Source organism: Halichoerus grypus, chromosome 9, assembly GCF_964656455.1.
Source record: "Halichoerus grypus chromosome 9, mHalGry1.hap1.1, whole genome shotgun sequence".
NCBI classification, from domain to species: domain Eukaryota; kingdom Metazoa; phylum Chordata; class Mammalia; order Carnivora; family Phocidae; genus Halichoerus; species Halichoerus grypus.
This window is the reverse complement of record NC_135720.1, coordinates 114,124,875-114,145,909: the sequence shown is the minus strand read 5'-3', so window position 1 is coordinate 114,145,909 and position 21,035 is coordinate 114,124,875. Positions and strand designations below refer to the sequence as shown.

Sequence of the window (21,035 nt, the reverse complement as noted above, 5' to 3'; positions counted from 1 at the left end):
AAACCTTCAGGGCTTTCAAAGACCATTTAGTAAATCAGTGACCTAAAAGAGCCTTTCTAGCTTCCCAAAGCGGCCCTGAGACAAGCCTGGCTGGGTTTGAGCCTTACTCCGATTCTCTACCATCTCCCAGCACTCTCTGAAACACTTTACAGCCCGTGGCTGGAAGGCAGGAGTTCAAGGAGCACCCCAGCTCTTCTCCAACCTCCACGATGAACTCTGGACACATCACACCACCTCCCTGGGCTCTGCCTTCCTCAGTTGGAAAATGCAAATGACGATGCCCAGGCTGTGATGCCCAGGGAGTGTCACGTTCAATGGAGAGGGACCTGGAAACGTTAAAGTGAGGTACAAATGTGGGCCATGCTAGCAGAGGGCTTTTGTTTCATGGGAGTGGGTTTCTGCAGCCTTACCACCCGCACCCCAACCTGAAAATCCCTGATTCTGGGGCACAGTCTCAGGAGGAAGAAGAAGCTGGCAGATCCTTCAGGAGCTGGCTGGGTCACAAGCTAACTAGGTCACCCACGAGATTTAATTCAACAACCCCCGGACTGGAATATGAGGCCGAGTGAAATCAAAGTGGGCGAGCTGAAAAAGAGCAAGAAATTGCAAACACATGCCGCCAAGAACAGTGGAATGAGCACCGGCTTCGGGGATAGGCGCTGCGGCAGGCCTCTGCTGCTTCTTGGACAAGCCCGCTTCCTCACCTGTGGGATCTCCCAGCTGATCACCCACATTTGATGACCTTTGTGAAGCTCTGACTGAGGGCCAGACACATAAATTCAACCACTGGTGTTAGTAAGCACCTACTATGTTTCCAACCGGGAGGAAGAGAGACACAACCCTGACTTGTAGAGCTGACACCCGAAATGACCAGTGTTGCTATCCAACAAGATGATGGGAAAGGTAGCATTTGAGATGGACCTTGAGGCACAGGTAAAATTTCCAAAGCAAAAAAAAAAAAAAAAAAAAAAGGTAGCAAGAAGGTATAATCCTTTTGGGAAAATGTTTGGCAGTCCCTTCTTTTTTTTTTAAGATTTTATTTATTTATTTGAGAGAGAGGGAGTCCAAAAGAGCACAGGCAGGGGGAAGGGCAGAGGGAGAGGGAGAAGCAGGCTCCCCGCTGAGCAGGGAGCCCGACGCGGGGCTCGATCCCAGGACCCTGGGATCATGACCTGAGCTAAAAGGCAGACGCTTAATTGACTGAGCCTCCCAGGTGCCTTTTTTTTTTTTTAAGATTTTATTTATTTATTTGACAGAGAGAGCGAGAGAGTACAAGCAGGGGGAGCAGGAGAAGGAAAGGGAGAAACAGACTCCCTGCTGAGCAGGGAGCCCCATGCGAGGCTGATTCCAGGAGCCTGGGCCGAAGGCAGACGCCTAACCGTCTGAGCCACCCAGGCGCCCCTCCCAGGCGCCTCTTGGCAGCGCCTCTTAAGCTAATCATTCACGTAGCTGATGAGCCAGCAATTCCGCATGTGTGCGCGTGTATGTGTGCGTGTTCATGTATAGATATATATGAAATGAGTGCTTATGTCCACTAAAAGATGTGTATACAAATACTCAGAGTAGCTTTATTCATAATAGCCAATCACTGGATTCAACCCAGATGTCCAGCAGAAGCAGAATGGGTAAAAAAATTATAAACTAAGCAATCAATGGAATAGTACAGAGCGAGGAAAAAGAACAATACCAACCACACGGATGAATCTCCCAGACAATGTGAGTGAAAGAAGCCAGACACAAAAGGCTTACTCTATGATTCTGTTTATATGAAGCTCAAAGCCAGATGCAAATAATCTATGCTGTTTGAAGTCGGGCTAGTGATTAGCCTTGGGGAAGCAAGGCTATTGACTAGGAGAGGCTCAAGGGAACATTCTAGGGTACTGAAGATGTTCTCGGTCTTGATGTTCAAACAGGTACATGCATTTATTAAAAGCGCATCAAGTGGTACACCTGAAACGTGTGTATTTTACTGTATATAAGTTAAACTTCAATTTTCTTTTATTTATTTTTTTTCTAAAGATTTTATTTATTTATTTGAGAGAGAGAGAATGTGTGAGAGAGCATGAGAGGGGAGAGGGTCAGAGGGAGAAGCAGACTCCCCACTGAGCCAGGAGCCCGAAGCAGGACTCAATCCCAGGACTCCCGGATCATGACCCGAGCAAAAGGCAGTCGCCCAACCAACTGAGCCACCCAGGTGCCCCAATTTTCTTTCAATGTAGAGGAAAGAAAAGGTGGACAGAGCATTCTTCAGGGACTGAGGGAACAGCAGAAGCAGAAGCCAGCAGATCAGACCTTGGGAGGTTTAGGGAGTGGTGCAGGGGAACCGAAGCAGAAGGGGCAAGGGCCAGAGGGAAGAACTGGAGTGGAGGGCAGCCAGATGGGCCGCTGAGGCAAAGCCACCCTGGGAGCCCAGGGTCTTCTACCTCCTTCTCCAGACATCCCCTGCCACACTTCTCACCTGTCCACAGCACATGGTACGGGTGAGGTCATTTCCCCTCCGTGGCAGCCTGGCCCCCAGCCCACCCCCTCCCTCCTCTACCACCCTAGATTGGAATCCCTGAGCTTCATTTCTGGGGCTTCGGGGGGCTTCCATCCTGAGCGGGAATAAAGTGGGAGCCACAACCTCTCAGCCCCATGCCTGTAGTTGAGCTGAGCATGTCTCTCCAGGCCCTGGTGTCCCATGCCCATGGCATCACTGGGGCCACCTGACTCTGCCGCCCACACTCCACCTGCCATGTCCACCTTCCCGTCCGCCCTCTCAGAGAGCTCACCTGAGCACCTGTCTCTCCCAGGATAACCGGTCCAATTAGGTAGGACCCACCCACCTCCTGCTCCCCACCACCCAGCACCCAAGCCTTCACTGTCCCTTTGCCTCATGGAGAGACAGCCCACTGGAAAGGCACAGACACGGCCGAGGGAGCAGCCCAGAAACCACACCCCGCCAGCCATAAAACACGATAGGGCCCCCTGATGGGGGATTACGTAGCCATTACACACCATGTTTCAAAGACTGAGGAGAGTGGAAAATGCTCCCAACTGTAGGCTGGTGGGCAAAAGCTGCCTACAGAACCACAGAGATGTTATGGTCGCAACTTCATAAATTATACACAAGAAAGGCTAGAAGGAAATACACACACGCTTCAGGTTTTTAACTCTGGATGGTAGGATGAGTGGGCAATTTTCATTTGCGTCTTTAAGCTCTGCTGTTTTCTTCCAAATCTGCAATGAACGTGTTGACTTTTATAACAGCACCAACAGGAAGGAGTCAGGGGCCATGGGGCCACACTCATACATAGGGACCCAGAGCTGACTATCCTGTGCTCCATGGGGCCGAGGGAAGACCAACACTATGCCAGCCTACAAACCCACTTGACACCACCCGCAGACTCCCACACTAAGAGCGGGCGGCCTCAAAGGACCTGCCCGTGACATTCAGGAGTGTGCAGGGGCAAGCACTGGGCTGGGAATCTGGTTCTAAGCCCAGCTCTGATTCTGACTAGCTAGGTGGCCCCACATATTAACTTCTGTGGGCCTCAGTTTCTTCATGTAAAGTAGGACATCTTTGTAGGACTGTCGGTCATGTGGAATGACCAAGAAGTAACTGTGAAAGATCGTACACTATCAGTGGTTTTGAGTGACCCCTGTCCCCCCGATTCCTATTCTACTCCGGGCCCTAAGGCCCTACCACAGTTTCTGAGAAATGCTCAGAAGCTGCCGACAGCAGGTGCCTGAAAGTTCCCAAAATCGTACATGCTGAATCTCAAGCTGTACAGAAAACATACATATTTTTAATTAAACTGGAATCCCAACAAAAGCTAAGGAAAAAGCCACTTCCTCCTTCAACGTTGCCAAAGACCACTGTACAAATTGGAGCAAAACCCACTCATCTGATCACTCATGAAATAGGGGAAAGTTCATTGTCAAAGCAAGTACCTGCTGCCTCAGTTCCAGCCGGCTCTGTGCCTGATTTCTTTTAGGAACAGAGAATTTTTTTTTTTTTTCACATTGACTTCTTTCTGTTAAAAATATTTTTCGACTTGGGAGGCCTGGGTTGTTCAGTCAGTTAAGCGTCTGCCTTCGGTTCTTGTCATGATCCCAGGCTCCTGGGATGGAGTCCCACATCGGGCTTCCTGCTCAGCAGGGAGTCTGCTTCTCCCTCTGCCTGCCGGTCCCCCTGCTCATGCTCACACTCTCTCTCTCTCTCTCACTCTCTCTCTCTGACAAATAAATAAAGAAAATCTTTAAAAACTATATTTTTCAACTCATCCCTCTAGCTTCTGTGGAGACCCACAAAAGAAATAGGTGACACAGTCCCTAACCTCAGGGTCTCTCTGGCGGGGAGGCTAGAAGGAAAGAAAGCTCTGGGACCAGCACGGACTAAGGGGAGTTGGAGCCCGTCCAGGTGAGGACTGGTGAGGGCAGGAAGGGTCCCAGAGGAGGAGGAGGTTTGAAACTGGATGTGAAGAATGGGGAAGAATAAAGAGGGTTTTCAGTAAGGGAAGCCACATCTCTTTCAAAGAGAGTTTGGTGAATTATGCAAAATTAATATAATAAATATGTACAATGTGCTCCGGGTGACAAGGCTTTTCTTGCATCTCACTGCGTACCTTGGGGTGGAAGAAAGAAGGCAGCGGATTCCTTGATACTTCAGAGGACGTATTACCTGGAAAATTTACATAGAAAACAAGAAGAACAGTTTCAAGCCCCCCAAAAGGAGAGTTTTGAGGCCCTCCGGGAAGAAGTGGGAAATCTCCTGCCTCACCACCCTCAGAAAGTATTCAGTGAAACTGGGTCTGGATGCATTGTGCAGATGGGAAAATGGAGAAGCTGACAGTCTGAGTGATTTTTGTCAAGGGCCCAAGGCTGGTTAGAACAGAAGGTGGGCCCTCCCAGCAGACAGAAGTGTCTAAACCAAGGTGCAGATGGAGGGATGAGCATAATGTGCGGGCCTGGGACGGGAGTGCTCCTTGAGGAGCCAGGGAGGCGAAGGACCAGCCAAACTCCAGCCCTGAGCGGCTGCGGGACCCAAGGAGTCACCACCCCTCCGAGCTGCATCTGTTAGGTGGATACACAAGGCAGTCATGGAGTCCAAAGACAGCAGAGTATGGGCATGAAAGCGGTTTTGCTAGTAGTCGCACCTGAATGATGGGGGTGGGGGGGTGGGCCGGCAGACAACCAAGCCGGGATAGCGATGGTCACCCCCACCCCTGCCAGTTCTCAGCACCTTCCTAGAGCATGTGTGGGATGGAGGCCCAGGAGCCCAGGGCCTCCTGCTCCTGCCGGACCTGCACAGAGGCCTGGGACTGCCCCCACCCTGCCCCACACAGACTCACAGTGAAGGAGGGCCCACTCACTCTTCTGGGCAGCTCCTGAGCTAAGGACTGGGGTCCCTGCTCCCCACGATCTGCTACACAAGGCTGCAGAGGCCAGGTCAGCATCAGCCATGGGGCCTCCTCCCAGCCCCTCCCAGCAGCCAGCAGAGGTGGAGACCCAGCCCCAGGGAGTCCTGGCCTCACCCCTGGCTGGCAGGAGGCCAAGAGATTACAACTACACTGGCCCTTTGACCCGGCACTCTGGGGATGTGCAGGGGGGTGGGTGCACAAACGCAGCCTGCTCACAAACTGGCAAGGTTGGGAACCACCTAGTGTCCGTCGCAAGGAGACCAGAAGCACAGAGGACTGTGTGGTCATACAAAGGACAAGCTCCTTACTCACCGCTGAACAATCCCCAAGGTCACCACGCAGGTGCTGCGGCCGTGTGAACATGAGGGAAAACATAGGTGTGCAAGCATTCCCCTGATACACTAGTGAATGGCGCCCCCCGAGTGTGCAACACGGCAGCCCCGAGTCCAGCCCCAAGCCCTCTTTGAAAGGAAGCAGTGGCTGCCTCCGTGGTGGGGCTGGGGTATGTCCTTGGCTTCCTTCGAATGCCCGTGGGAATGTATGATGCACTTCAAAAATAATACTATAGGCTTAGGGGACTCCAGGGCCCCTGGATAAAAGGCACATTCAGGAGAGAGAAGCATCTTTAAAGGAGACCCCCTCAGGCCCCTCCACATACAATCCCTCTCTCTGCTTCCCACCCTTACCCCTCCACACACATCTTCCTCTCCCCCCATCTCTCAAAATGCTTGAGAAAGAAGCCAGGACTCAAGGCCAGGAAGGCCCAGCACAGAGGCTGGGGGCTTCCCCGCCTGATGCTGGAGGTGAGAGGAGAAGTCCTGGTCCAGGCTGACTGGCCAGGGCCAGAACCAGGCCTAGGTGGGCATGGGGGAGGGCAGGCAGGCGAGGGGGCTTAACTCTCCCTTCATGGAGGCTTGTTGTACTTTCGTAATTGATTTTGTGTCTGTGTCCCCGGGATACTTACGACCATCTTAGAAACCACTTAAGCAATTTAAAATAATCAAAGTACTTAGAAGGCACTTAACATTTCCTCACACTTCAGGCTTCCCATAAACCCCCTTCCAGCTGCCACCTGAGGCCTCAGAGCGACCACTGCCAGGAGGTCGGCGCCTGTGTCAGGCCCCGGGTCCTACCGTGTCACCCCAAGCCTCGGCAGTGCCCGAAGCGAGACAGCCGACCTCCACACAAGCACCAGGCTCTCCCTGTCGCCACCAGGCCTTCAGACTCCAGGTCCCTCTGCCTGGAAGGCCCTCCCCTGCTGGCCAGCACAGCCCCCCACCCAGCTCACTGTATCCTGGCTATTCAGCTGGTTGCCCTCCTATAGGAAGCCTTTTCTGACACCCCCTACCAGGCTGATGAAGGGCACCTCATCCACCCCACGAAAGCCCTCATCTCATTGTCATGAAATCACTGACCCCTTGACTCCCGAAGTCAGGGGCCTTGACCCATACACCGGGTTTCTAAAGCATGGTCTGCACAAAGCAGAGGTCCGTCATGTTTGCTGAGTAAAACAATGAATCCAAGCTTGACTTCACAGATGGAGTCAAGAAGGTCCGACCCTCCCCTGGATGACACGAGAGCCTAGTCAGGCTGTGGTAACCCTGGGCACATCACAAGCCTCAAAACATCAAGCTGATCCCGGGGGAGGCAAGGGCCAACCCTGAGTCCTCACCATTTATCATTATCCTCATTTTATAGAGGAGGACACCCAGGCTCAGAGAGATCCAGCAACTCACCCAAAGTTGCACAGCAAGTGAGTGGCAGACCCAGGCGAGGCATCTCCGAATGCAGGTCCACAAAGCCCCCAGGAGCTTGGTGAAATAAGACTTCACAGCCTGAGAGTCCCCTTAGCAAGGCTGTGTAGGCCCAGGCACCTGGTGAAAACTTGTGTTTTAATAAGCCCCAGGAGGTTCCAATGGGGAGGCAGGTTTGGAAATCAGCGCCCTTGCACACAAGGTAGAGAGCAGCCTGGCAGCCTCTGGGAAAGTTCAGGAGGCTTATTCCCCATGAGTCTGCAATTCCGCTCCTGGGTGCGACCCACAAGAAACTCTCCCAAGAACACAAAGACAGACTGGCAAGGATGGTTGTGCAACACCGTTGGTGGAACCAGGAAGATCATCAGGGAACTTGCCCAGGTGCCCACAGCAAATGAACAAGTAAATGCACGGGGCACTGTTCCAGTGGGGAACTACACGGCCAAGAGAAGGAACTAGGCCACTGAGGAGCAATGTGATACCGAGCAAACCCAGCAAGCCGCAGGACATGCAAGACGATCACATTTTCAGCAAGCATAAAACATGCAAAACAAAACTATGTTTAAGTACACAGTAATTAAAAGACTTAGCAGCAATCCATACAGGGGGCGCCTGGGTGGCTCAGTCGGTTAAGCGTCTGCCTTCGCCTCAGGTCATGGTCCCGGGGTCCTGGGATCGAGCCCCGCATCGGGCTCCCTGCTCAGCGGGGAGCCTGCTTCTCCCTCTGCCGCTCCCCCTGCTTGTGCTCTCTCTCTGACAAATAAATAAAATCTTTTTTTTTTTTTTTTTTTTTTTTTTTTTTAAAGATTTTATTTATTTATTTGAGAGAGAGAGTGAGAGACAGAGAGCACGAGAGGGAGGAGGGTCAGAGGGAGAAGCAGACTCCCTGGCTGAGCAGGGAGCCCGATGCGGGACTCGATCCCGGGACTCCAGGATCATGACCTGAGCTGAAGGCAGTCGCTTAACCGACTGAGCCACCCAGGTGCCCACAAATAAATAAAATCTTAAAAAATAAAAAAGAAACAATCCATACAGGACAGGGCAGTGGCTGCCTGAGGAGGAAGCAGAGGAGGGGCACATAGAGGTACACGCAGGGCCTCTGATGACCTTTGGCATGTTTTCGTTCTCAAAATGAAAACAAATGTTGATACTATTAGGGCAAAACATCAATATTTGACCAAGCCAGGTGGTGGGCACAGGGTAGTTTATTAGGCTCTATAATTCTCCATATGCTTGAAATTTGGGGGTAATAAAATTCATGATGCCTTGTGAGAGAGAGGAACCCCTTTTCTGTCAGGCCCACATGGGAGATGCCACTCATCTTGGATAAAAGGCTCCTTTGTGAAAGCTTTGTGCACCCCACTTCCCCCATCCCCCCTCAGAACAGACCTAATCCCGGAAGCCAGGCCTCCCGCACACACCGGGGGGCGGGGCCCAGTCCTAACCCTCAAATGTCTCCCCTGAGGGGGGAGGGAGGGGTGTCTTCCACCCAAAGTCCTTCCTAAGGGTCTAGCCTCGCCCTCTCCATTCTGCTACCGCGGGAGGGAGGAGGGGGGCACAGTGGATCCCCTGACAGCTCTCAGGACCTGAACTCAGAGGGCAGGAGGCAACTGCACTGAACACAAACACCCACAGTCCTGACCCTGACTGAGGTTAATGCTGCCGGGCCTCCCCTGGGGCCTCCCCCAAAACCCCCGGCGGAGGGGGAGGGAGAATGAGGTAAGTGCTGTCTCTCTACCCTGCAGCCCTGGCCAGAGACACCAGAGGACCCTTAGGGCCCCTTGCTGCTCCTGCACGGTGCGGGGGTGGTGCTCAGCGGGCTTCTCCAGCATACTTCAGCCTTAATGAGTTTTAAATTCCTCCTAGGCCCCTGGGGATGGCTGGGGAGCAGGCAGCCAGGCCTGGTCCCACCCTCACTGCCCCTGCGCTTCCTGCCTCCCGGGTCATCCTGGGACACCTCTCAGTGGGCCCCAGGAAAAACTAAACCCTGGGGAGGACTCAGGTCCAGGAGTGAGAGAGTGAAAGAAGGGGACAGGGAGAAGAATCCAGCCTCCCACTCCCGCATGAGCACACTTCCCCACAGTTACTGTTTCCTGAGCACTTACTACATGCTAGGCGCTGGGCCAGTCACTTTGCCTTGACCCATTTCACGCTCACAACCGTCCTCCCCATTTTACAGATCTGCAAACGGGCCCAAAGAGCTCACAGGACCTGCCCCAGGTCCCACGGCCAGGAGGGGCAGAGCCAGGATTTGCCCTTTTGAAACAGCGTCACATCCCAGTGATTGAGCCCCTCCCCACCACCCTGGGCCTCTCGCAGAGCCGGCCCACGGCCACCCCACAGGCGAGGAGAGCAGAGCCCAGAGCCGCAGCTGCCCACAGCCAGGCCACATTTTCAATCAAGGGGAAATTTCTGGAACTATGTTGGGGTTGAGGGGGACAATCTGAGTCAGGAAGGGGGATCTGGAGGGGTCGGGTGCCCACCAGGGAGCGCTCAGTCCTGAGATGCAGATGGCCATAATCAAGGGGTAAGGCAGGCAGGTGGCCAGAGTGGCCAGTGAGGCTGGGGCACACCTGTGCAGGACCTGGTGAGCTGTGGGCCACTCCTACCTCTTGGCCTTAACCATGGATGAGGCCCCCACATGATCCAGAGTGGCCCAGGCAGAGCCAGAGGAGGTATACGGGCCAGCAAGGAGAGATGTGGGGAGAATAGGAGAGGGAAGCAGAGAAAGCCAGCGTCCCACAGAATGAGGCAGGGGCTGGGGACCAAAGGTGGCCCTGCCTCCCTGCCCCCAACACAGCTCCGGGGTACCACTCTGCCCCGCCACCCCAGAGCCCGGAGGCTGGAGCCTGCATCTCATCACCTCGCCCCGGCCCAGGCCCCTGAGCCAAGTGGCAAGCGTAAAGGTCAATTGGCATATAAAGTAGAATTTGCCTTCTTTTCATTTCCAACATGTCCGGGTCATAAAAATGCTAGTTTAATAAATTGGGAGGAAACTGAAAAGCAAACAGCTCATTCAGGGTTCGGCAGGGGGAGGTGCCGTGAGCGTAACTCCTCGGACAGTGCGGGCCCCACCCCTGCCGCAGGCGCAGCTCCCTCACACGGTTCCACACCTGGTGGAACTCCCTGGCACTGACAGACCGGGCCTGGCACTGGGGGGAAGGGGACGACCAAGAGGGGTCCAGCCCGATCCTGCCCTCGACAAGCCCATGGACTTGAGGGAGACCCACAAGAGCCACACAAAGGGCCCCATGTGCCCCAGGATCACCTCCGTCCTTGAAAGCTCAGGAAAGTCTTGGATTTTGAGTCAGTGTTTGAAGGAGGAGTCTGACTCTGCCCATCAGACATCAAGAGGGGCATTCCAGGAGGAGCGCACAGCCAGGAAAATCCCCGAGGCAGGTTTTGGAAAGCACGGCACAGGCTCAGAGAACATGCAGGGTTGAGGCAGGCGGGACTCCACTGGAGAGACGACCAGAAAGGTCACGGGGCCCGTGGCAATCCTGTGGCAACCTGACCACTGGGGAGTAAGCTCAGCGCTCCTTCCGCAGGAGAGGTCACGGGGTAGAGGAGTGGGGTCAGCCCGCCTGATCCAATGCCCTCGTTCCTCCCAAGGTCACACAGTGAGTTGGCAGCAGAGCGAGACCCAGAAGGCAGGTCCCTGAGCTATGGGAGGCCTCAGTGGTAAGAGGCCCCACAGCCCTCCCCTGAGTGGGGAGCCGGAGATCATGCCAGCATCCCCCACACCTCTCAGTGAGGGTCAGGGGAGCCCCAGGACCATCACACTGGGGACACTCAGTACACTCACCAGTCATCCCTCTGCCAGAAGCCGGCGATCCGCCCCTCAGCATTGCCCAGCTCCCCAGCCAGCATGGCTCAGACCACACCCCCTCCCCCTTGAGCCCCCTCTTGGATGCTCTGTCAGCAGATGAGGACTAACATTCCCGAGCCCTACTGAGCACCCATCACACCACCAGCTCCTCACTGCATTATTCCACATCCTCACCCTGAAAGGTACATGTGATTCTGCCATTTCACAGATGAGATGAGCGAGGTCCAGAGAGGCGGAGTGACCTGGGGCCAAGATCTGAGCTACCCACCATGTGGCTGCCGCCAAGGCCAGTGAGTGCTCCTGGCTGCCCGCGACAACCAGGCACTCAGCCGCCATCTGCAGCCTACATGCTAGGTTCTGCCCCGAGCACTTGCAATGCATTCATGTAATCTTCCCAGTGCCCTGTGATGTGGGTTTCTGGCATTTCACAGATAAGGAAACTGAGGCACAGAGCGGTGCCCCCCCCCCCAGGTAATAAATGGCAGAGCAGGGGTTTGAAACCAGGCCATCTGGCCCCGGAGCCCATGCCTTCACCACTGCACCCTGCCACCTCCCGGTCTGGCTGGCCCTGCCTTGCTCCTGTCTCCAGCTCTCCTTCCTCAGGCTGGGGTGGGGGGTGGTGTGGAAAAGGGACAGTGCGGGCATGGGTGGGACGAGGCAGCAGGATGGGAGCCCAGGGAAAGAATGAGCCTCTCGCTCAGACTCTGCCCTTATAGATCCTCCCCCATCACCTCCGTGGCTCCACAAGGACAGTGCAGGGACCACTTGCCTATTTTACACGTAGGGAAACTGAGGTCCTAAAAGGCCCAGGGATTGCCCAAGGCCATCAGACTCCTGCTGATCCCCCTCCCACAACACGCTTTGCAGTAATAAGGATCAGGATGTGGGTTTTGGAACCCCCTTGGTCCCCCCCTCCCTGTCCCCAGGACTGTCTTGGTCCTCCCTCTTGAGTTCCTAGGTCAATAACTAGGCAAAGTCCTGCCCCAGGGCCTTTGTACTTGCTGTTCCCTCTACGTAGAACACTCTTCCTCCAGATATCCATAGGGCAACCCCCCCCCTTACTCTATTCGAGCTTCTGCACAAATGTCCCCTCTTCAGGAAAGCCACCCCCAACCATGCCATCTAAATTGGTCCCCCTCTCCCTCACCTCTCTAGTGACTTCCCTGCTTCGTTCTGCAGGGAACTGCCCCTCCCCGTGAGATATTTATCTGTTTTACCTGTTCACTGCCTGTCTTCCCTCTCAAACATGGAAGCCCACCAGGGCTAGGCCTTACTCCATTTTGTGTCCTGTTTTATAAGGTTGCTTAGAGCGGTAGTTCTTCACCTGGGCTGCACGTGGGTATCACCTGGGGAACCCAAGCCCCATCTCAGACCAATTAATCTGAATTCCTGGGGTGGGGAATTAATTTTTAGAGATGGGCAAACCGAGGTCCAGACAGGAGAGAGAGCGAGATGCCAGCAGTCTTGAACTTGAGCCTCCCCAAGTTCAGTCCCACCTCAGCCCCTCCGCAAAGCCCCACACCTCGCCCAGGGACCCTGTCAGCTCCTACCTGGACTCCAGGAGACCCCAGGCCTCCCTCCCGGGCATTTCTGGGAAGTCGCCCTGGAGGCCCCTCTCCCTCCTTTTAGTTTCACAGTAAGGAGCCTGTTTGCCAGTCCAGTCGCCAGAGCAGAATCCCACCTTCCACCCCCAAACCTCCTGTGTTCAGAGCTGGTCTGCAAGCCCGGGGGGCACCTGGGAGGCAGCAGGCTTGAGAGGACTGCAGGGTGGGCGGGGTGCCTTCTGGGGAAGCCAGGTGGAGGGGGGGAATACTAGACTGACTCAGAGCACCTGGGTCTGGTGGTCAACCAAGCCTCCCGGCAGGTGTCCAAACACAGACCTGGCCTTCAGGTCTCATCAGCCCTCTGGAGGCTGAGGAATTGAATGCTCTAGTAAACTCCCCTGGGGGACTGTGATAAGCAGCCCGGCTTGAGAACCACTGAAGCCACACAACCTCTACCCCAGCAGCCCTACCCACCCGTCCTCCCGCCACCTCTGTCTCCCCAGTATCTGACTGTATGGCGACCCCTCCACCATGGGCAACGTCCAGGTGGTTTGGACAGAGCTCAGAGGGCACAGAGAGAACGGGCAGAGGAGTAGTCGCAGGGGTGGGGGGCTCTCAGCCTCCCCCTTGGGGCTGCAGCTGCTTCCTGGTGCCATGTGTCCCCTCCCCCCACCTCCCTCCCCTCTCTGTGCAGGCTCCAGCCTGACCCTTATGTCTTGAGATCCCCCTTCCGGGACGCTCACCACAGAGGGACACCCAGTGCTTGGGGGAAAGAGGGACGCAGTAAAAGCAAGGGCTATGTGCTCCCCACCTGAGGAAGCAGCCCCTGATAGTCACCCTCAGCAAGCCCCACTGCCCACTCCTCCCCACCCCTCCAGGGGCCCAGCACCTCACAAACACTAACATCTATCAAAACCCTTCCGGTAGGGGCACCTGGGTGGCTCAGCCATTAAGCGTCTGCCTTTGGCTCAGGTCATGATCCCAGGGTCCTGGGATCGAGCCCCATGTTGGGCTCCCTGCTCGGCGAGAAGCCTGCTTCTCCCTCTCCCACTCCCCCGCTTCTGTTCCCTCTCTCGCTGTGTCTCTCTCTGTCAAATAAATAAATAAAATCTTTAAAAAAAAAAAAAAAAACCTTCACGTAACACCAGCGTCCCCTAACCACCTACTAAGGGCTTTGTACACATTAGCACCTCTGCCAGGTGAATACCAGCATGCCTGTGAGTAAACTGAGGCTCAGAAAGGCCCCACAGTGAGTATCAGGCCAGGTGTAAAACCCAAGTCTATCTGATGGCCAAGCAATAGGAGCACAGACTGGCAAAATGGGTGGCTTCGGGGCCAAACAGCCTGGGTTTGTATTCCGGCTCCACCACACCAGCTGTGTGACCTGGGGCGAGTTGCTTAGCTTCTCTGGGCCTCAGTTCTCCATTTGTACAATGGGGATAACAACTGTACCCCCGGGGGTTGCTGTGAGGATCAAGACGAGCCCTGGCATAGGACTTTATTTATGGGCACCGAAATTTAAATCCCACATGATTTTCCTGTGTCGTGACATATGATTCTTTTGATTTTTTTCTTTAAGCACTTAAAATACCAATACTATTCTTAGCTCATGGGTCACACAAAAACGGGTGGTGGGCCAGATTTGGCTCTTGGGCTGTAGTTCGCTAACCCCTAGTCTAGGGGGGAAGCCAACAGCAAACAGGAAAACGAGGAAGTATGGACAGGAGTACAAACTGTGATGAGTGCCATAAAAGGAAAGATGAAGAAACAAGACAGAATAATTGGGGGGGGCTTCCCTGAAGGGAGTCCATTTAAGCTTAAGTTTGAATAAGAAGGATCTAGACTCATAGAGTCAAGGGAGAACATTGAAATAGAGGGGACAGCAGGTGAAAAGGCCCTGTGGTGGGGAAAATAGTGTCATCAAGGACCATAAGGAAAATGGTATGAGTGTGGAGTATACCCAAGAGAGACAAAAGATGCGGTCAGGGTGCCAGGTAGCACAGAGCCTCTCAGAGAGGCAGGAGTTTGGAAGTTTGTATTTTGATCTAAAACCAATGAAAGGTTTAATAGGGGTGAGTAGATTCCATCTGGCTTTTAGAAAGATCGCTGTGGCCCCTGAGCAAAGGTTTGGCTGTGGAGAGGCCCAAATCAGGGAGAAGAAGAGAAGTTTCCTGCAATGGTCTGGGGGAGAGGCCCCAGGGGTGGGAAGGGTGGGGGTGTCACATCTAGGACACATTCTGAAAGGAAAGCCTTATAGGGTTTGCTGACAGTAGAAAAAGGGTGGTCAAAGCTGTCACCAAGTTTTTTGGCCTGGGCGCTGGAAGGATGAAGCTGTCTTCAAGGGATTGGGGCAAGCTGTTGGGAGGGTGGATGGACTCTCTCGAAAGTTCCTCCTGGTTGTGCAGTGAAAACAGTTTGAAGACACAAAGCCACATCCTCAACAGAACATCTTGTGTTATCTAAGCCACAAAGTTTCCCCCAGAGTCCTGGGCCAGGCACTGAGGAGTAGAACGAGCCAAGCACCAGGCAGGCAGCTTTCTCCAGAAGCGAGCCACAAACCTTTACAGCACTCACGGCCCCACGTGGGTCAAGAGCATCACACTGCCAGGCGGGGAGGCGGGGGAGGGGGGTGCACAGAAGGGATAATATAGCTCAGCAGCGCCCCTGGCCCATCCTCTCCTAGGAAACTGGGGCACCTGCCCATCTCCACCCTCCCCCCCGCCCCCGCTCACCGGTGTCCCCTCCGCCCCCTCTCTTGCCTGCCCCCTTCTACCCTCCCTCCACTGCACCCCACTCCTTCCTCCCATGCCCCACTGTGTGACAGTGAGACATAGCTCATTCTCTGAAAGTTAGGTAGGCTGCTCAGTCTGCAGGAAGACATGAGAGACCCAGCAGATGGTGGGGCCGCTCCAGGATCAGCCTCAAAGGTCACCGTCTGTCACTGCCCACCCGCTCCAGCCTCTTCCACATCAATGGAGTCTCTCATGCTGATTTCAGGCCCCTCGACAAGCTGTGCAGTGACATTTCCTGCGGGCTGACTGTGTGCCAGGCACCGTGCTAGGCCTGCTCTGGACATTAACTCTTAATTCTCCCACCTGGCCTACGAGGCCGTTCTCATCCCCATTTTACACATGAGGAAACAGAGGCACAAACAGGAGAAACCATTAGCCACAGTGGCAAAGACTATCTGGCCCCAGCATCCAAATTCTTAACCACCATGCTGGATAGCCACACCCCCTTCTTCAAGCCTCAGCTTTTCTGTCTGCTGCAAATGAATGAGGGACTCAATGCAATGATTTCTGAATCCTTCTCGCTCTTACAAGTCTGGGATTTGAAAACTGCTTCCTTCCAAGGCACTTGATATGTTCTTTCTCCCCGCAGCAATGGGCTCTCGGGAAAAGATCTTATTGGCTTATTCACACTATGGTGTAAATGACCTATAGGGTGAATGGAGGTGAGGGAAGTCCGGTGGAAAGAAGATTCAAACCCAGACCGAACTGGCTCCAGAACCCGGGCTGTCCCAACATAGTATTGTGCAGGCCACATCCTCGGCCTTTAGGATCTCTTCCAAAACGTGTTCTTTACACCCATCAATATTCCCCGTCCCAGGAAGAGAGAGCCAAAATGAGGATGAAGGAAGAGGATGGGAACAGGAAGTAAGGGATATAAGCTGTCAAGTCAGACTCACGACTTCCCAGAGTCAGGGCTTCTGGTCCCCATGAAGGCCTGGGTCCCACTTTCCAACCCAGTTTATTTGGACAGACATTCTGGAAGGAGTCAGGCCTGGGAGCAGGGGACCTGACTTCCAGCCCTGCCCTGACAATTAATCAGGGCTCAGATTCCACATCTGTATGATGGGGAGTTGGCCCCTTCCAGCGCTACTAGTTTTGAGTCTTGCTCACACCCTGACCCCGACAGCACCCCGTTAGCTTTCGCCAGGGAGGAAATCACGTCTTGTACCCCCAAGCCCAGAGCTCCTCTCTGAGCTGCGCACAGGAAATTCACCTTTTGGAGGAAGGGGAGCTGTAATCAGAGCCTCTGGTGGAAGCTCCCAGCAGGCCCCACTTACTGGCCGTGGCAGAGCGGGGCTGGGGCCGCAGAGGTGCCCTTGAGAGAGACACTTGACACCAGAGCTGCCCCGGCCTGGGCGCCCCTCCCTCATGCTCTCCAGCCAGGGGCTCCTGCTCCCGACTCCCCCCAGCCACCACCACCAAAGTTCAACGTTTTTGCCTCTGTAAATGGCTTTTAAGTTTCTCACCCAGCCTCTCATTTCTATCAGTTTAATTATTGAGGAGCCTTCTTGTCGCCAGCCTGGAACATTAACGCTGTTAAAAGGAACCCAGGGAACGCAGACCACAGATGACTGGCTCCCTCTGGCTCTCTCCCCATCTCCCCTGCCCTGCCCTTCCGTTTCCAACATGCCCCCTCTGCCCCCCATTCCTTTTCTCCTCCCCAGGCCTCTACCTCCCAGTCCCATCGCGCTTTCTGTGCAGCCAGGGAGACTCCTGACCCCCTGCCCCATCCCCCTCATCTCTCTGCAATTTGAGGAGGCGCAGATGAAACTGAGGCCTCAGCCATGTTCCTAGGTGACCAGATGGGCAGAGATAAAGGAACACCTGGGAGCCCCTAGGCTGGTGAGTCACCCTCACCCCACCAGAGACCTTTCCCCAACCAGAGAGGGACTAGAAGTCAAAGTGCACTCCCATGTGGGGTCACTGGATGCCTCACCCCAAAATAGCCACATTCCCAAGAACATGCTTTAAGTCCTAATGCTCACGGATCCTATTCTTGGAGCCTTTACCCTGTGTCATGACACCTCTCCACTCCATTGAGCCTCTCCACCTCCCTATGAAGTGGGCACTGGCTCGCCCCTGGGAGATGGTGGGGCGGGCGGGGTCACTCACTGAGGTCACAGCCATGAGGGCCCCATCAGGCTGTCTTCTGAAACACCCAGAGTCACCGAAAGCGTTTAATAAAAAGCTCCAATAAGGAAACTTTTGGCCTTTTCTAAGACAGGGGTCTAGGCCCCACCCAGACAGACTGACAAGGAGTCTGGGGCTCATCCCCTCTGCTGATGGCCCCAGGTGGCCTCACCTCTCAGGCCTGGGGCAGGTGGGCTGAAGCGATGACTCAGCTAGCCTAAGCCACCGCCAGGCCAGGGCCTGGGCAGCTGAGCCCTGCTTCCTCCTCCCCTCTGGGTCTCCACTCCTCAGTGCAAAACAGCGCAGGTGGGAGACCTGGACCAGGCTACCCGTTCCCAAACCATCTACGAGGAATGACGTCTGGCAGTACAGCCCCATAGGGGTTGTTCCGATCGTCTACTGCAAGGGCAAGGTTTCCTTCAAGCCTTCTGTTTCATCTTAATCTGGCATTCTTCATAATGCATCCATTTGCTTGAAAATTAAGATAGTGTTTCCATCTCGATCATCATGTAAAACCAGCACTCCAGGAAGAAGGCCCATAGGTGAGAACCACATGGCACATGACCCCGGAAAGTTCCAACCTCCACCCCATGCTGTGACAGGACAACTCTAACTCTCTTTCTTTCCCACCCACCCCCACCCCCCTGCCCATCTTGATGGCCTTCTACACCATTCAACCCCAATTCTACCCAGGCCCCTAGAAATGCCCCCCAAGTACTATGTATCATGGGACTGGGCAAATGGCCTCAGCACTTCCCACTCTGCATGGGCCCCGACAGCCTCTCTCAGCCCACTGCGCCTAATTCTGGAGACTTTGAGGAGGGAAGGGGCCACCTCCAGAGGCTGAGAACCTGACACCAGGGTGAAGGAAGGACCCAGCGGCTTCCTCTGTGCATTCCTTCCTCCTCCTCCAGCATATTCTCTCTCCCTCTCTCTCTCTCTCTCTCTCTCCCCCCCAACACACACACCCCTACCCCTTACACACACACACACACAAGCACAAGCACAAGCACACACAAACACACAGAGCAAACAAGGCAGGCTCCAAGAGAAGAGCGGCTCATAATTATTGGTAAAATGCTTGTAATGTTTTTCTCTCTACCCGGTAGCTTTCAGTTGTTTTAGCAGCTTAGCAAAGCACTTGGCTTCAATTGAATTGCAAATCAGCAGCTCTTGCCCCAGGAAGAGAGGATGGGAGGTAGCAAGGAGGGGGTGGGGAAGGATTCCAGAAGGAAAGGGAGAAAGGTGTGCAAGACAGAAGGGCAGAAGGAAGGAAATGAGCGAGGGAAGCTTGGTTCCAGGCAGGGAGCAAGAGAAACAGAGACTGCCTGCTCCTGCCAGGCCCTTTCCCTGTCCTCGTCCAGCCTCTGCAGGTGCTGTAGCCCAGTGCCCCCTCCAAAAAATCAAGACACATTTTATAAGCATAGTCTTGGGGTGGAGTGGGAGGGCCACACTGGGCTTTCTCAGCTACTAGACGAAAAACATATCTTTCTTGAGAATTGCAATTATTTGAAAACAATGTCAAAACAAAAGTCTTGCTTTATGTCTCTGGCAATCTCCAACATTCGTATTTCCATTCTCCCTATCTATCTCTTCGACTCTGTCCTTTTCTGTCTACCTGTATTTCTATGTATCCATCTATCTGTCTTTTTACATATCTGTCCACCTATCTCCTCCTCCCTTCTGTTGTTTTCCAGCACTTCCTTTTCCTCTCTTGGTTCAGAATTCCCCACAGAGGAGCTGAGTTGATCAAGGAGCTCCGGGCGGCGGTGCTGTTTCAGCACCATGGTCAGCACCATGGAGCTGGGGCCCTCCCGACATCTTCACTCCGCTAAACCTAAGCTCTGACCACAGGACTGCCCCCAAATTCTCAGATACTGCTCCGGGGGGCGGGGGGAATAACTCTCTTCCTCTTCCTCAGAGTCCTGGAGGGAAGAGGAGAAAGAAACTAGCCAGGCCCAGCACCCTGGGTGTGGAGGGCTGGGGTTGTCGGAAGACCACCTCTGGGGCCAACCAGCCAGGCACTAACCTTGAAGAGGCGAAGGATGTTGGCCACCATGATGGAGACTGAGCTCCCCGAGGCACCGATGACACCCACCACACGTTCAGGTTTGGTGATGATGGGTGGGCCGCCACTGCCACAGCGGACCTCCGTGCCATCCTTCTCGATGAGCGCCTGCACAAAGGTCAGTGACTGCTCGAGGGCATGGGTGTCCCTCGAGCAGGTGTCCAGAATGCGGGCGCCCAGCGTGATGTTGGGCAGCAGGTCCGGGTCATTGTTGATGCGATCCAGGGCAAAGAGCATGGCCTCCAGCCGGTGGATGCCTTTCTCCTTCTTAAGTTCTCCGCAGGCCTTGCCCTCTGAGCCCCGGCCGTGCACTGGGAACAGGCCCCCCAGTGTGATGTCCCCATCTATGCGGATGGAATTCATGTGGGGGTGGCCCTTGGGCTTCCCCAGGGAGAAAGGCACCCAGGGGCCATAAAGGCTAAGGAGCAGGCAAAGAGGCAGCTGGGCCCACCACCAGCCCCAGCCTGTCTTCCCAGGCATCTCGGAAATCCCTAGAGACCCATGAACGGCAGGCCCCACTCCTAGCCTTGGCAGGCCCCTGGCCCCACAGCCTGGGTGAGCATGGGTGGGTCAGCTCCCACAAGTCTCTCCAGGGCAGCTTCAGCAGCAGGGTGGCTGAGGGCGGCCAACGGGGTAACCCATGCTGGTGCTCCCCGCCACTCGGGCAGTGCTCAGTTGCCGACACGGGCCATGCTCCCAGGCAGCCGGGAGTGGCCAGGGAGAAGCAAAGTGCTAGTCTCGGTCCCCACGTCCTGCAGGCCTGTTCTTGACGGAGGAGTGTGAAAAGAGAGTGCTCCTAGCTTGACGTATCTTGGCATCAAGGAGAAAACAGCTTCAGTGCTTTCCTCCTACCAACCTTAGAAGGGAGAGAGAGAGAGAGAGAGAGAATCAAACAGAAGCCCAAAGAAGACATTAGCTATTCTGATCTCTCATCAGGAGCCTGAGAGAAGGAGATGCTGGAGGTTATCGCCACAGGCTCCACAAATCTGAACTTGGTTTTCTCCCAGCTGCTGCTCAACTTTGGTTCAAGTGGGAGAGCCTGAGGCAGAAATTAGGTCATGTTCGAAGATTTCACAAGGCCTGTACCCACTGCCGTCAGAAATCCGGGCATCAGAGAGCACACTCCCCAGGAACAGCCTGGAACTGACTTGGGAGGAAGAGGGGTCTTCCTCAACACTCACCTACATGAAGGAGTAGCAAGAAACCAGTTCTACAGGGTCCGACCCCATTTTAGAGATGAGGAAACTGAGGCCCAGAGCAGGAGAGCATTTTGCCCAAGTCACACAGGTAGTGAGAAGCAAAACACCACGCAGAACCCAGCTCCCCGCTCTGGAACAAGAGACACTTAGGCTCCTTGGGGACTCAGGGATAAGGAAAGCCTGCAAGGCCCCCTGCAGAAGAAACGAAGCTGGGAGCTGCTCACCCTGAGAGTGAGCAGCCAGGAAGAAGCTGGGGCTGTCCGGGTTCAGACTCCTCCTCCTGAATCAGGCAATGAAATTTCACATTTCCACCCCAG

The 21,035-nt window shown here is 54.6% G+C and overlaps 1 protein-coding gene across 3 annotated transcripts in view; it reads right to left on the bottom strand.

The window, feature by feature from the left end:
- Positions 1-21,035, bottom strand: part of GRM4 (glutamate metabotropic receptor 4) — a 117,931-nt gene that overhangs the window by 86,488 nt on the left and 10,408 nt on the right. For all 3 annotated transcript variants that reach the window (XM_036115776.2, XM_036115775.2, XM_036115773.2), the window contains exon 2: positions 19,481-20,375. In XM_036115776.2, coding sequence (XP_035971669.2) covers positions 19,481-19,999 — 519 coding nt within the window. In that variant the 5' untranslated portion in view covers positions 20,000-20,375. The remainder of the gene's footprint in view (positions 1-19,480; positions 20,376-21,035) is intronic.